Raw genomic sequence first — 16,415 nt, 5'->3', positions numbered from 1 at the left:
AAGAACATTTAATAACATGAAATGTTCTTTATTATGTTAAAAATAATTTAAAATATGCCATAGGAGTATAATTATGTAAAATATCCTATGCATAGGGGAAAATCCTGTACTGAAATAATTTCTAAGAATTGACAATAGTGACATGAGGGCTGATTTTGCTTTTGTTCTTCATCATACTATATTTTCTGTAAGGTGCTAATTCTCCTTTGTGAATACATAATCGTTTACAGTGTCAGAAATATATATATTAAATGTTATCAAAAGAGAATTTACAGTTGTGTAGATAATATTCAACAGTTCTTTTTCTTTAAAAAGCAGCATAAGTATACCTTAATTTTACACAGTGTTATATGTCAAATACATTCCATTTTTTAAAAGTGGCTTAAACTTAAACCTAAATAAATAGCCTTAAAGAATATGTTCAGAGCTCTTCTGGACTCATTTGCTTAATCAGAATCATAGTAATTTGCATTTTTAAATTTTTTAATGTTTATTTTTGAGAGAGGGAGAGAGAGAGACAGAACATGAGCAGGAGAGGGGAAGAGAGAGGGAAACACAGAATCAGAAGCAGGCTCCAGGCTCCAAGCTGTCAGCCCAGAGCCCGACACGGGGCTCAAACTCATAAACCGTGAGATCATGACCTGAGCCAAAGTTGGACACTTAACCAACTGAGCCACTCAGGCACCCCAGTACTTTGCATTTTTAATATTGCTGTGTAAATCTACTCTTCAATTGTTTTATGCACAATGGCTTTTTTTTTCTGCTCCAACTTCATTTTTCAGACCATGACGTTTATTGAAATTATGCAATTTCCAAACTGTTGAAGAGGAGTTGAGTGGATATAAGCAAGGGATTATTTATCCAGGTGTAGAGAGAAAGGAAGAAAGGACAGACAAACAAAGAAAAAGGGATACAAGCTTTAGATCAAGTGTGGGTCCAGACAGATGCTAGCAGAAAGCTCAGCTCTTGGAAGCCTGGCCCTACCCCAGGATTATAAACAACACAAATCCACTGAAGATGCTGGAGAGGTAAAGAATCATCTTGGTCATCTAAACAGGACTTCACTGCCCTGCTGCCCTTAACCCCAACTTACCAGACCCTTAGGACTGGCTCAGACCATGACCCTTCTGATGACAGTATCCAAGCTGCAAAGATACTACATATTTATTAAAGAGAATTAGTTACTTGCAAAGAAGTATGAAGAACAAAGCAAATTTACTCTTGTTTCACCACCTAAACACAAATGCAGAGTTCACAGGGATCGCTGGACTGAGACAGTTCCAGTTGTGGCAGGAGAAGGTCTTTCAACAGCAATCTGGGCTCATGACAACAGTTCCTTGTGCTTCCCAGCAGTCTTCTTGGTAGACACATGGGGCCATGTTGTAAAAGCCAAACTCTGGACACCCTGAAGTACCTAAATCCCAGCAATCCTTGCACATATGACTCAGTCCTCAAGACTGTTTGTCTTGGTTCTTTATACTCTTTCCTGCTCATGAGGAGGTAGCTGGAAAGGAGTATGCAATTAGAATGGATGCAGTCTCATTTTACATAACAAATGGGGGGCGCCTGGGTGGCTCAGTCGGTTAAGTGTCCTACTTTGGCTCAGGTCATGATCTCACGGTTCGTGGGTTCGAGCCCTGCTTCGGGCTCTGTACTGACAGCCAGCTCAGAGCCTGGAGCCTGTTTCGGATTCTGTATCGCCCTCTCTCTCAGAAATAAATAAAACATTAAAAAATTTTAAAAAACCAAAATAACAAAACAAAAACAAAAACAAATGGGACCTGGAAGGTAGAAACCCGGGCCATTCCCACTTTAGTATGATTTTAATTGGCTACTCTTCTCTTGATTCAACTGAATTTACTAAACTGGATTGGGCTGTGAAGAGAACGGAGCAGTAATTTGGAACCATGCATTGGTGAGGCGGGCTCTGGGAGTGTCTTCATGCAGACTTAGAGCATTATTGAAGGAAATGGCCAGAAAGGGAAGAGGATAATATCTTTGCCTTCTTTGCATTTTGCCTAGTTTTAGGTTGGCAGTGCCTTAATTGGGCCACTGAAAACTCCTGATGACTGTGATATGGCTCATATTCTAGCTGAGTCTTTATTTAACATATTAACTTGCAGACCCCTTCATCATTCCAGGTGGAAAGAGAAAGGACCTGGTCTTAAGGATTTGGATACAGGGTGTTTCGGTTATTGTCAAGAGTTCCTCTTTGAAGAGTTCAGTTAAGTTGTGGGGTAACTAGTTGCATTTCACCCTCAGGACTGCTTCCCTTTAATTCCCATCACGAATTCAGGCATTTTTAGGCCCTCCCTAACACCCTGGGGCTATTTAGGAGAGTATTGCAGCTCTGTGTGGGGCTTTCTTTTGTTTAAACATTTTCAGAGTCAAAACAATCCTCTTATGAGAGCATATTAATTACTCAAGAGGACATTTCTCCACAGTAAAATAAAATTAATAAATCGTACAAGGTGAGTATTTAAGCTTATGCTCCTTATATCCTCAAATGCCGCTAAATGGGCACATGAGACTTTTCAAAATTAGTGTCTCAACTATACTCTAAGACAGAGCAGAGGGCTGGCTAGCACAACTGCTCACCCTTCCTGCATGAGCTCAGGCAGAAGTGTGATTTATGAAGGCGGATACTTATTAGTCCATATATGGCTTAGGGCACTGAGTTAAGCTATAAGAACAGAGCACCACTTATTTTTTATGATCTGAAATCTAGGGCACGAAGAAGGAGGAGAAGAGAAAGGAACTCAGCACTTCCAGAGCTATAAAAAAGTCATGAGAGTCTGTCCTCAGAGGGAAAACCCATGTGAAGAAAGAACATCTCATGATCCAATTGGAGGATTCAAGGGTGCCAGTTCTCTTCCAGGCTCCAAGAAGAAAGGCCTTACCACCGAAGACTTCATGCCAAGAGGAATGGAAGCTGCTATGTTGACCTTCTATATAGGATGAACACTATGTCTCTGGCCAGAGATCTGAAGCTTGCTGACAGCCTGAGTTTGTCAAAACTAACAGGCACTACTCTTCCTTTTTTTTTTTTTTTTTTTAAGATAGGTCTACTCATTTTTAAAAAAATTTTAACGTTTTTTTTTTTTTTTGCATTCATTTTTGAGAGACAGAGAGAGACAGAATGCGAGTGGCGAAGGAGCAGAGAGAGAGGGGGACACAGAATCCGAAGCAGGCTCCAGGCTCCTAGCTGTCAGCACAGAGCCCAACAGAGGGCTTGAACTCACAAACCGTGAGATCATGACCTGAGCTGAAGTTGGACACTTAACCAACTAAGCCACCCAGGCGCCCACAGTTTTTGATGATTCATGATTTATGAAGAAACAGGATACACCCAGAAGAATTCTGGCACACACTTTTCATGATCTCAAAGTCTCAAAAAAGAAACTGGAAGACCCAGGACAGGTGGTGATTTTTTGGTTACTTTATCCATGGCAATGAGCCAGTCTGGAATGAATGGCGGTCTATTAAGAAGGTAAAAACATAAGAGGGTATGGAATGTAGCTAATTCTACTCAGGTAGCAAAGTGACTGAATGCAAATTTGGGGTGGGATGAAGTTCTGCACGATTCTATGTATGTAATTCAGATGATAAAATGTTAACATGAAAATTGGAGAAGGGTAACACTTGAAGGAAGCCAAGGAGATGCAGGGCACATTGAACTATTCGATTGCAGTGGTAAGGTGTGGGTGGCTTCTTAGGGCACTGAGAAGGCAGAGCTCCACCATGAGAAGGGCTCAGGGTTTGGGCTCCTGAAAGACACACCTGGATTCTGATCTCCATCGCTTCCGAGGCCCCTAATGGAGAAGATGATTCTGCCACTGCTGCTTGTGTAACTTTGTAACCCAGGAAAGGCATTTTGTAAAATCAAATTGACAATGAAGAAATGGTGTTTCTATATAAGAAGTGTATGTGTGGTAGTGAATTTTCTGATTGGAATGTTAGTTGTGTGTGATTTGTTGTTACTATGTTAGAAATGAGAATCTAATATATTAGAGAATTTGACTCACCAGATTTATAATTTTAATTGAAATACTTAGGAGGATTTAACTAATTAATTTTGTAGTCAATATTTAGAGGCTCATAAGAACCTCATTTATTGAGCTTGTAAGTTCAATTCTTAGGAGGTTGAAATGCTTTAAGAGAATTTAATACACTAAATTTAGAAGTTTTGATTTATTAGATTTACCAGAACTATGTGAGTGCTGAGAAAGATTTTGTTTCTCCTACTTATAAGTCATCCTGTTAGGGATTTGAAGTTCTAAGAAAATGGGATGTATTAAATTTGTGTGTTACATTTGAAATATTTAAGAGAACTTAATAATCAACTTTATAAGTACAGTTTACATTTTTAAGATTATTTGATTTTTAAGTTTGCAAAAATTTTTGACTAATTGGAAATATGTAAGATTATTTGATTAAATTAGAAAATGTTAAAATATTTAGGAGGAAGTACTCCATCTCATGTTTAAGAGCTAACTGAATATTAGTCAAAATACAAGGGAAAATGAATGTTTAACACTTTAACTAGATTTATAGCAAAACCTCCAAGATTTGTAAGATGTGTTCAAAGGCTAAAGAAACACAATTTTAAGAAATTGAATATCAACTAAAACACATGCAGCTGTAGGAGGGTTTTTTCTGGTTTTGGTTTTGGTTTTTGGGGTTTTGTTTGTTTGTTTGTTTGTTTTTAACTATGACAATAGACATTTTTCCCTCAGACATTACACGGTCAAATGTTGCTCTATGTGAGGGTCATGACTCTGTGACACACAGGATGTGGGAAGTGAATGTGTGGTTTTGGAGATGGTATAAATGAAAATGATTTAGTTTTTCTGAACTGTGATATACAATATCCACATGTTAGGCTTCTGGTAGGATTAGGAGGATTTTAAACTATAATTTAGGCAGGGATATAAATGCTTCACCCTGTTACTGTTATTCCTGATGTAGAAGGAGTTCTACATACCCAATGGCATGTCAGGGTTTATAATAGATCACAATATAACCATTAACTGAGCTCTTACTGGATTTCAGACAATGGATCAGGAACTTTCCATGCATTTCCATACTTTCCCTTTCCCCCTCTCTCCCTGAAACAATACTCTACAAGGTAACTTTTATTATATCCCTTTTGTCAGATGGGAAAACTGAGGCCCAGAGAGGTTAAGTGTCTTGCCTACATTCACATAGCATGGCTGGGGACCATAGCCTGTGCTCTTTACTAAACTGCATTATCAAAGGTTAGATGTAATGTTGTTAAAGGACATTCTTATACAAAACACATACAAGGCCATTATGTAGAGTGTCACAAATATTAAATATAGTGATAAAACTGAATTGGAAAGTAGATCAAGTAAAGAATTATAAAAGCGAGGAGGAAGGCATCAGGCTCAGGTCTGCTTAGATAGAATTCCTAGAGCTTCATACACTTCATTAGTACTCAAGCTGAGATTTATGTCTTAGGACATCACTAAAGTATCTCTTCATCCCTGGGGATTCCTCATCTATGGAGCCTCATATCTCCCCTCCCAATGAGTTGGAATAATAGTTTCTCAAGGTAGCAAGAGAAGAAGTTTTGGTAATATAAGCCAGTTCCTCAGTCTGTCCTCCAGGTCTATGACTTTATCAGGCTCTCTACTGGAATTTTCCTGTGTCCGTGGTACTTAATATAGTAGGGACTAGCTGTTCAGATAACTGCTATGGATCTAGGACTTGGAGTGCTAACTGGAGGTTAGGCTTCTGCTTGTTCTGACTCAGAGAGGACAGGTAAAGCAGAGAGTACACTTCCTGTTGCTAATAGGGGTATTAGAGAAAAAGCTAAGGGGCTGACAACAGTTGGCTCTCAGAAGGGTCCATGAAATAATCTGAGTTTCCAGTATTCCTGGATACACTGGAGGTAAGATAGAAATGATAAATACCTCCCTTGGTGTTCTCCTGGGGTGCAGTATCTACTGGGGACAGGGTATGGGTTAGGAATCCAATGGGGCCCAGTCAAGTGAAATGTGGATGAGGCAAGTGTGAATTAGAATACTTAGTTATTCTAGAATAGGTTCGAACAGGTGTTCTGAACCAAGCATTCTATAGTGTAGCAAAATTTCATTGTAGGCATACAATTGACCCAATTTTTATTTTCCTTCAAGGAACAGAATCGTAGGTGTGTTTGAGGTCTGCCTGATGCATTTGGTCTGGTTTCCAGATTTTGGCTGATGTGTGTAGAATAGAGATACAGTCAAGTCAACCACTATTCACACACTGTAATGAATACCTACTCTGTATCCTGGAATGGGATAGCTGCTGGGAACAGGTATAAAGTGTCCCTGTTTTCATGATGCTTGTAATCTAGCAGGCAGGGAGGTATAGGAGAGACCAACACGTTACAGACAATTGTATAAATAACATGGGAATAGGTAAGAAGGATACTTCATTGAGACTTTCAGGCAGAGTGCAGTTGGTACTTGTGCTAAGTCTAAGAGGACAAAGTAACCAGGTAGGATGCCAGCCCTATAACAGGTGAAACCAGACAGAGTAATGTTAATAGGGGAGTGCGCAGTTCTGGTTATTAGTTAACCTGTTAGTTAAGAGGCCCAGCAACAAATGGGAATAGCCAGTAGAGACTAAGAAGGATGGAGAGATGAAGGGCAGTTAACCAGGGATGGAAAAGCTTCAGGAGAGATATATCTAAAAGACTGCCACATAGAAGAGGCATTATATTAGTAGGAGCAGCCCATAATCAAAAGCAGATTTCAGTTAAACAAAAGGAATAATTTTGTAATGAATCAAAATGGGATGTGTTTAACAAATGAGACAGATTGAGTAAAATATTTAAGCAGAATTTGATATTCTCATAATGGCCCTGTCTAGAAGGTTGTGGGGTTGAATTTTTGTTTCAGAATAAAATTATCAAAAGTCTCTAACATCCTCTCTGGAACAGTAGGACCCTTATGTTGCTTTTCAGCCTTCAATGACAGCTTTCTTTTGATGATATATCCTCCAAAAGCCACCTTGAGTGCGAGTATGTAGGCAGATGTCTAAGGCACAGGAATGCAAATTGCATGGGTCTCCAAGCCAGGAGGGAGTAAAGAGTGAGAGGACAATGCTAAAATAAATAGTTTCTAATACTCTTTCAAAGGCAGAAATAGGGGCGCCTGAGTGACTCAGTTGGTTAAGTATTGGACTTCAGCTCAGGTCAAGGTCATTATCTCATGGTTCATTGGTTTGAGCCTCGCGTTGGGCTCTGTGCTGACAGCTAGCTCAAAGCCTGGAGCCTGCTTCGGATTGTGTCTTCCTCTCTCTCTGACCCTCCCCTGCTCATGCTCTGTGTCTCTCTCTCAGAAATAAATAAAACATTAAAAAAATTTCAAAGGCAGAAATAGAATCTCCATTGCTATTGAGGATTAGATGAGACAATGGATTAGATGAGACAATGGATTAGAGAGCATGGAACCATAAAGTATCATTATGAATTTTATTAACACGAAATCTCTTTTCTAGTGTCCAAGTGACAAACACTTATAAATCATTATAATTCCCAGTCAAGTATTCTTGAAATTAATTTAAAAAATACAAACTCCACATTGTTTGTTCTGTACTTTGTTGTTTCTTTTCTCCTTCTGTCCTCCTTATTCCACTCCTTCCTTCTCTGCCTTTTCTTTATTTTACAAGTAAGTCTTTCAAATATTCCCAAGGACAGTTCTTCCCTCTGTCTCCAGACTCCCTCAGCATGGTATTAATTACATTGGGTTATAATGGTATTCATGACTTTATCATCCCCAAAGACTGAGAGCACAAGGGCAAATGTAAGTTTTACTGCCTCAGAACTTGGTATATGGTAGGTGTTCAGTAATGGATGGATGGATGGATGGATGAGAAAGAGGGCATTCCCCTCATTGCCATCTAATTTTATTCTCCTTATCATATTCTGCTAATACTATTTTCATAGCTACCAATGTTCTTTAATGACCAAAACCAATGTCCTCATCAGCCTTGGATTCTAATGACACTGATGAACAGAACCAACCACAAGTCACCTCTCTTAAGCTTTGTCACTCCACATATCCTGATTTCTCCACTACCTCTCTGCTTCTTCCATCACCACTCTCTCCCTCGCCCCACCCCCATGCTTGATTCTCATGAATCTTTGGCCTCTTTGTCTCTTCTCTGGAAATGTGTATAAATAAAAGAGATGTTCTTACTTTCAAATTCCAATAAGCCATCTGTTTGGAAAAGTCCTAAATCCACATTTCCATCCCTGGCTTCTGAGTCTGTAGTCCCATATCTGAAGTTGCTTGTTGGGCATTTCCAACTAATTGTTACATTTTCACATCAAATCCAACAAAAATTGTATTCATCTTCTTCCTGCTAACCTCTCCATTCATTCTCTGATTTACTTGTGAACTCACTTCAATTAAGTCAGGCAGTCTGTCTCCCCAAATATTTTGCAACTTTTTGCCTCTATACTTTTGCCAAACAGTTTCTTTTACCTGGAAGGTCACCTTTCTTTATCATCCTCTCTAAAAAATTCTATCTAATCTTCAAGGTGCAAGTCAATGACCACTTTTTGAAGTCTTCCTTAATCATCACTGCTGGCCATAATGTCTCCCTCTTCTCTCATATTGAATTTGTCTGTGCAATCATATAAAACATTCTAACACCTTATGTTGTAGCTATCTCTAAATCAGTTCTGTTTGCCTCAACATGTAGCATAAGGCCCTTGAAGGAAGACATGAGACCTTGAGTTAGGAAACATCACCGCACCTGGTGGCATTATCCTTCAAAGGACTGAAGATCTTTGTCCAGATTTAACTGAGTGTTTCTACCTCAGGATCATCATTCATTTACTAATTTGACATCAGTAATAGTAACCAAGTCTTGTGCATTTACATTGAGAATTACTCTTCATTTTCCTTCAATTAAACCTATATTTCTGCCAGTTTTTTTTTTTAAACCAAAGTCCTTGACCATTTAGGATCTTGGGAGCTCCCATGAGTAGGGACAGGATGTGACAAGTGTGGCAGGACAGCTCCAGAGAGTAGATGGGCATTGAATTTCTCCAGAAAAGATCCTTTAGCCTAATTAACTCATCCAAGATGTTAACAAGGTCAGTTTTGATCCATGTCAACTCAGATATTTGAGGTCCTGGAATTGAAGAGATAGGGTCAGTTGTGATGGATAAGCTTCTAGTGAATGACCATTCTCAGTAACGCTTGGTCATGGGTTGTAAGGTTCATCTGAATTAGTGCAAAGGATTCTAAAATCTATGTCTGACCTCTGGGCAGTGAAGAATTGACCTGAGATATACAATGGGGTCCAAGTCTAGCCAACAAGGTGGGGTTCAAGGACAGACTACAGGTCTGGTAGAGACCTGGGAAGCAGGCTATTTAAACTTGTAGCTGAGTGTGACTGGAAGAGTAGGACAGACACCACAGAACCATCACAAGTTTTTATGCATGTCTTTGCTTTTGATTCATCTTTTACTCTGCAGAGTGCTCATGCCTTCTTTTGCCTTCAACCATTTCCCCTATCTGGGCAACTGTATTTTTGGTCCTGATCATATGTCATATTGTTCAGAGACCATCATAATTTAGATGCTTCCTTTCACTCAAACACAACATCCAGAACCAGTCTGAGGAGTGAGAAACCTTTTCCTTTCAACTCGCTGAAATTACACCTGCCCCTTGCAGATAGAGAAGCAGTGTTACCAGCCCAGTGCTTTGGTGAGCTTCCTGTTACTGTGTGTTTATTTCCCAGTCAGGTTGCCTTTTGCCTCTACAGTCTCTCTTGTGGGGCTTAGGAACTGGCCTCCCTCCTCCCTTCTTAATGCTGTGCTGTAGTACCTGAACCAACAAACATCATGGGTTTCTGCAAAATGATGGTGTCCCTTCTCAGTGTCCCCCAAGTTCCAATTTTATGAAATATCACACATTCCTTTTAATTTTTCTATAGGGAAACTTTTTTCTTTTTTTTAAATTTTTATTTAAATTCAGGCAAAACTGTCAACAATAGTCAAATTACGGAAAGAACCCAAATGTCCATTGACTGATGAATGGATAAAAAAGATGTAGTATATTTATATACAATAGAATATTACTTGGTGATCAAAAAGAATGACATCTTGCCATTTGCAACAACGTGGATGGAACTAGAGTTTATTATGCTAAGTGGAATAAGTCAGTAATAGGGAAAATTTTTTAAATTTCATTTTAAGTGGGAAAAGTATAGTTTCAAAAAGTAAAATCCCTGATGTGTTTTGGAGTTTAATTAGCATTAGGCCTGATCTTATTTAGGTATATTTGTCTCTGCAACTCTTTTATTCTATATAATCATTGCCTTCAATTAATAAGTATTCCTTCTTCAGAAGAAAACTCTCTCTCTCTCTCTCTCTCTTTCTCTCCTTCCCTCTCCCTCTTCTCTCCTTCCTCCCTTCCCTCTCTGTCTTATACCCCATTCTATGGAAAGATATCAGAAAATAAATTAGTACTACAATCTATAGCTAAAGAGTTTTTTCCCCTCTCTATATACATTTTGGTTCTAGAAGGAAATTTGGCAAAGTTTACCGAGACAGTGAACTAGCAATTCCATATGAAGGAGTTTATTTTGAGGAGAGAACAAGGAATGCTCTCAAAGATTTAAGTCTAGGATACTTGTAATTATTAAAAATGGAAACAATGTACATCTTAAAATAGGGAAATGGTAAAATAAATGATTATAGCCATTCAATATAATGCATCCATTTTTAATAGATTAAAAATCCTATTTTGCAAACTATTTCATGAAATGGAAAATGCACATGAGATGATGTTAAGGAATGAAACAAAAAGAGCAACTACTGAAACTCTTTTTATTATGATCCAAAATTTTATCCTTAAAAATGGATAAAAATTTATGTGGCATAAATAACACAGATAGAAAAAGCCAGTGTAAGCTAGCATTCTAGAATTTTAACAGGTTTATTATCAGTAGTGGGATGGTAGATAATTTTTACATTTTCTTTACAATTTTATGTATTTTCTAAATGTTCTTTTGGGAAGATGTATTATTTTGTTCATTCATTCACTTAACAAATGTGTAGTGACGGTTCAGTGCATAGCACTCTGCCTTGTCACGAGGAGATAAAGTAAACAAGACAGAACAGACCTGTTCCTTGCTTTGCGTAGAGTTTATAATCCCTTCAAAGTAGGAGGAAAGGGTTTTGTTTTGTTTTTTTTTCTTAATTCATTTCATTTGACCCAGTAATTCCACTTCTGGGAATCTATCCTAAGGAAATAATCAAGAAAGCAAAACAAAATAATCATACAGAAATGTTTATTAGTGTATTAACCATAAAGCAAAAATATTTAGAAATCACCTAAACACCCAACAGTAGGAGGATGGTTAAAGTAATAATAGCACATTCATATATTGGTATAAGATTATGTTACTGAAAACTTTTTAATAATATGGGAAAATGTTATTAATGTTTTCCATTACTATCAATGGAAAAAAGTAAGCTGCAAAATTATACAGAATCTGACCTCAGTTATGTAGTGTAATAGTCATAAAAGAGAAATTAAAATGTTAATAGGTGTTATTTTTGTATGGTGATGTAATGGTTGATTTGTACTTTTGTGTATGTGTTCTTCATATTTCCCGAGGTTTTGCAATGAAAAGGTTTAATTCTATAATAAGGAAACCCATATTGCTTTTGTTTTTTAAGACTTGACTCAAATTATCTGTTAAAAACTCAAGGAACATACAAAAAGATAATTAAAGTTTGCACTGCCTTGGTGGAGAAAGGAGAGATAATTAATATGCTGACAGCTTACAGACCCTTTCCTTTCTAAAACATTTTTGGGAGAGAATGGATGACCATGCATGCAGTGGACCTACCTTCACTGTACTCATGAGGCTGAGCAAAGAAAATTAGAACAAGCACTTGAAGGGCTTGGGGACAGAGCCCTGGAGCATAATCCCAAACTCTACCTTGAATTCTAACCTTGAGTATGATGTTGATAATCTCCCTGGGCTGAATCTGAACATTAGGGACTTGGGGGCATTTCTTGCTCCTGTCATTTTCCTCAGCTCAGTTACCAGGGCTCCTTTGACCTCATTAAGCAGCTGTCATGCAGTGGCAGGGTCCTGTCTATGGTTTGCCTCAAAAGAACAATGGAGCCTGAGATGCCAAGGTCAAGGCAGCTAAAATCTGTCTTCCTACCCAATCTGACTTCTGCCCCTAGACTTCTAAGTTCATGGGGAAAGAACACAGCTGTGGAACATGTCATTTCTCGGTAAGCCGAAGCAAGAGAGCTGTCTGCTGATGCTCCATCAGCTACTGAATGCTCAGGAGCTCACTGACTGACAGATCTTCCTTGAGCTCACACAAGGCCCAAGTGCATTTAAAATACCAACTTTCCCTCTAATTTAAAGTTCATCAAGGCTGAATGAAATCACACGAGGCTTCACTGCACCTATATTCATTCATATGTCATGCTATGGGTTTTCTAAATTTAAGAGGTCTGCTGGGCAGTTAAAGGAGCAAGTCAGTGCAGAAAGATTTATGGGCATACTTCACTTTCAACAAACTTAGTATCTGAACACTAAAGTAGCATAAAAGATAAATTTACAAAAGAGCTCATTTCACTGCCACTTTGAGTAATTGGTTTACCTTCTACATTTAGAATATAAATTGATTCATCACAACCTGTCTTACACACAATGTACCAAACACACAGAGTTGCATAAAGGAGATGTACATGGAACTTAGAAACCAGCATTTGGACACCACTTCAAAAGCTGATTTCTTACATTTCTCTGATTTTAAAGTGTTCATTGACTACAGAAGCTGAAAAAGACCTCAAATCAATTGCAAATCATGAACAATCTTTATGCTAAAATAATTTAGTGGTTTGGGAATTTTAGGGGGGATTTATCTCCTAGGTCCTTCTTTCGGTTTCTCATAATTCATTGATCTCAGTAAGGCCATCCAAAGAACCCATTTTAAAGTCATAATGGCAGGTGTTTTAAATATACTTCCCCATCCCAGATAAGCATTGAATATTTGTGCACACATAGGTAAACACATTACAGGCCTATAACACTCACAAAAATGTCACTACAGAGGAAGATGTGCTCTACTAATGGATTTTCCATCCTGCCACCTGAGGAGCCATTCGTTCCAGAACGCTAGCCCTAGTGTTTGAAAATGCCAACATTTTCCTTTTCAATCAGCTTCTGAAACCCTAGTTGGGTGCAGGAAAGAGTTTTCAATTGCCTTTGCCAAGCACGTTTCTCTGTGGATACAGGTTAAAAACATTGACCTTACATGACAAGAGAAATTTAGAAAAACTCCTGGGTAAGCTCCCTGGGTCCTTATTTGTGGAGTTCCTGACGAACAGTCTAGCTGCATCTCATTGCTGAATGAGAGCTCCAAGCAGCATAGATGGAGCTGAATTAGAATCCTGAGTATTTTATGATTCTAATGAAATGTTCTTCCCATAGATATAATATTGGAGAGCTGAGGTGGGAGCAGAAAGTCCCTGAATCTTCAGGAAAAAGTGAAAAATGAGAAATTTTACCTAGGCACACTTAAAACTGGAAGAGACCAAGAGGCTGCCCAGGAGAATAGTAGGCTTGCAGGGATTTACAAAGCCCTAGGCAAGGGCCAGCACTTGGTCAAGGCCAGGGTAGACTCTTCAGGCTTTCAGGGTAAATGAGAGGAAGAATATACAGAAAGAAACAAAGCAGTAGTTGAAAGGAACCTATCAAGAAGATGAGTGCCAAAGGGATGAAGAAAATAGGATTAAATGAAGGAAAAAGGAGATGTATGAAGAAAGGAAGACTCACAATGAGTGAAAAGAGGGACAAAAGGAAAGAGAATATAGAAAAGAAAATGATGAGATAAGATCAACAACTGATTCAACTAGCTGTCAATAATAACCGCAGGGTCCAGGTGACCAGTCTCCACTGAACCAGGCACAGTGCAACCCAGAAGCTCACAGCAATGCCAACTGGTATGGACAATTTCTCCCTTTTCCAAAAAGGGCAAGCTCACCTATCGAAGGCCACAGCCGTCATGGAGTAGATGCTGGCGAAGACAGCAGCGATGGGGAAGAAGTTGTGGAACTTGCAGTAGAACAGGCCATAATACCATTCGTTGTGGACAGCATAGGTGAAGTTCACCACCGTGTTGAACGCAGCCATAGATGCCTCTGCGAAAGCCAGGTTCACCAGGAAATAGTTCGTCACTGTCCTCATTCGCTTGTGGGCCAGGATGATCCACATCACCACCACGTTGCCCACAACGGAGGTCACAACGATGACCGTATAGGCAGCTGCCCAAAGGACAATTTGCCAGGCCGGCTGCACGAACTGGTTGGGCTCCGAAGTGTTGGTGGAGATGTTTGGGAAGAGATCTGAGTCAACCTGGAGAACGTTATCCATTCCTCTGCTAGGCGGTTAAGCCCTCTTCTTTGCACACACCCTGTCTTTGCAGCAGGCCCTGAGGCTGACGCCTGGGGTCAGGGTCCTGCTTAACCAAGACAGGAGGCCTGCAAGCTCTTTCTGGGCAGAACTCTTTCCTTGCAAGCAGAAGAGTTGGCACTCAGAGGATAAACGCTTTCCGATGCGCTGTCTGTCTGCTCCTCGTAGCTCTGAATTCCTCCACTTTCAAGCTTCAGGAAGCATTTGAGTTCAAAAATCCGGAGATAGCGCCTCTCCTGCGTGGGACTAGGAAAAGGAAAGAAATCCCACGGACCACTGTTCCAGGAAGCAGGAGACCCTCGCCTTTCTGCACCTGCTGCTATTTGCAACTCCTGTTCCCCTGCTTGCAGCTGGAAATGCAAAGCCCTGTTCTGCAGGAGGACTGGGGTCAAAAGGGGGTGTTCGTCACAACGCGACGTGTAAAAGTTCTGAGGATTCTGGGGCCCCGTATCTGGCTGGAGATTTTTCCTTTGCTTTCGCTGCGCTGCTGCTGCTGCTGGCGCTGGCGCCGCCGCCGCCGCCGCCGCCGCAGCGGCGGTCCGCAGCTTCACAGGCGCCTCTTTGGCTCGGGTCCTGCTCGGCTCGGGAGTTAGCAGAACCTCGGCAGGCTGCGTGCAAGGTTTTTATAACCCTCTGCAGAGACGTCACCGGCAAGGGGCAGTACCTGGGCTGCGTACTCGCCAGTCCCGGTGCGCAGCGCAGCAGCTGAGCCAGCTGTTGGCAACTGTCTCACTCCACCAACGCAGCCACCACGCCTCTTGCTGCTACCTGCTGTGGGAGTCTTTAAGCCGGAGGTGGGTGGGGGGACGCACTCCGCGAGGGGGCGCTAGGTAGCCTCGGAGTAATTGCGCCAAACGGAGTCTGCAGCTGGAACTAGAGAAAAGAAGGATTTGCGAAAGAGCTGTAGTGATGGACAAACAACTTCCAGGGAGAGCAGCCCGGAGCGCTGCGACAGCTCTGCAGAGGCGCCTGCCTGTGGCTGTCGGAGTCGGGCGAGTGTGGTGGCGGCGTGCCAGCGCTGCGCTCCGGGCCTCCCTCCAGCCCGAGTGCACCAGGGCTCTCTCTGTCGGCTACCTAGAAGGAAGAGGCAACGATGCCCAGTTCCAGGTGTCCGGGAAAACAACTTTTCTGAGAACGTGTTTAGGAAATATCCCCAAATAACCTAGTTCCTTTCTCTGGGTAGGCCGCTTCCCCTGAGGAAGCAGTGATAGACTTTACGCTTTGGGGACACCTTCCCCGGCTCTCTGGTGGTTTGGCCCCTCGGTCCATGAAAAGCTCCAGCTGAGTTCTACAGATGAGCCCCAGCACAGGCAACAGGGACTGGGCTGGGCTCCCTGCGAAGCTTAGTGAGCCCAGGAGCCACCTATAAGCAGTGTGTCGTCCAAGACGCGCCTCTCTGGGCTCTCGGCCAGCACCCACTGCGGCCTCGCATCCATCGCCTAGCAGCCTCTGTCTCAGCGCCTCCCCGGCCTGCTGGCCAGAGCCGAACCGGGTGGCGTCGGGGGGGGGGGGGGCTCCTTCCCTTACCCCCCTCAGGTTTGCAAAGGGACTGGAGGGACACGTCTGTCTTCCCTCTCTCCCCACCTCCAGCCTGCCTTCGGCGGGCTTCAAGGCTTCATCTGTCAGTCCAAGGCCATTTCAAAAGACTGAGCTGGAGTCAGGCGTTGGGAAGAGGTGGGAGAGACTCTCCAGGGAGTGCGAAATCATTTGAAGAAGCCGAGATGGCATGAGGTTCGGAGCGCGGTCCAGCCAGAGTGCCTAGGAGACACGGTTCCGCGGGGAATCGAATCTTTCGAGGCTTTCTGGGGGCTACTACCCCTCCGCCTACCGTCGCTCCCTCCCCCTTTTCCTGCGGGGCACTCAGAACCCTGCGACGCTTCTGAGGATGGGTAGCGGTGCTCCGCGTAGAGGCTCGGGATGGCGCAAGCCTGCACTCTCCCGGG

General features: G+C 41.5%; 1 protein-coding gene across 1 annotated transcript in view; it reads right to left on the bottom strand.

Annotated features, from left to right (window-relative positions):
* Positions 1-14,433, bottom strand: part of TACR1 (tachykinin receptor 1) — a 149,923-nt gene extending 135,490 nt beyond the window's left edge. The window contains exon 1 of the mRNA XM_039240100.1: positions 14,045-14,433. Within this exon, the coding sequence (XP_039096031.1) occupies positions 14,045-14,433 (389 nt within the window). The remainder of the gene's footprint in view (positions 1-14,044) is intronic.
* Positions 14,434-16,415: the final 1,982 nt, after the last annotated feature.

Source organism: Hyaena hyaena, unplaced genomic scaffold (assembly GCF_003009895.1).
Source record: "Hyaena hyaena isolate Hyena2069 unplaced genomic scaffold, ASM300989v1 scaffold_168, whole genome shotgun sequence".
In the NCBI taxonomy this organism is placed as follows: domain Eukaryota; kingdom Metazoa; phylum Chordata; class Mammalia; order Carnivora; family Hyaenidae; genus Hyaena; species Hyaena hyaena.
This window is presented reverse-complemented; position numbering and strand designations above follow the sequence as displayed.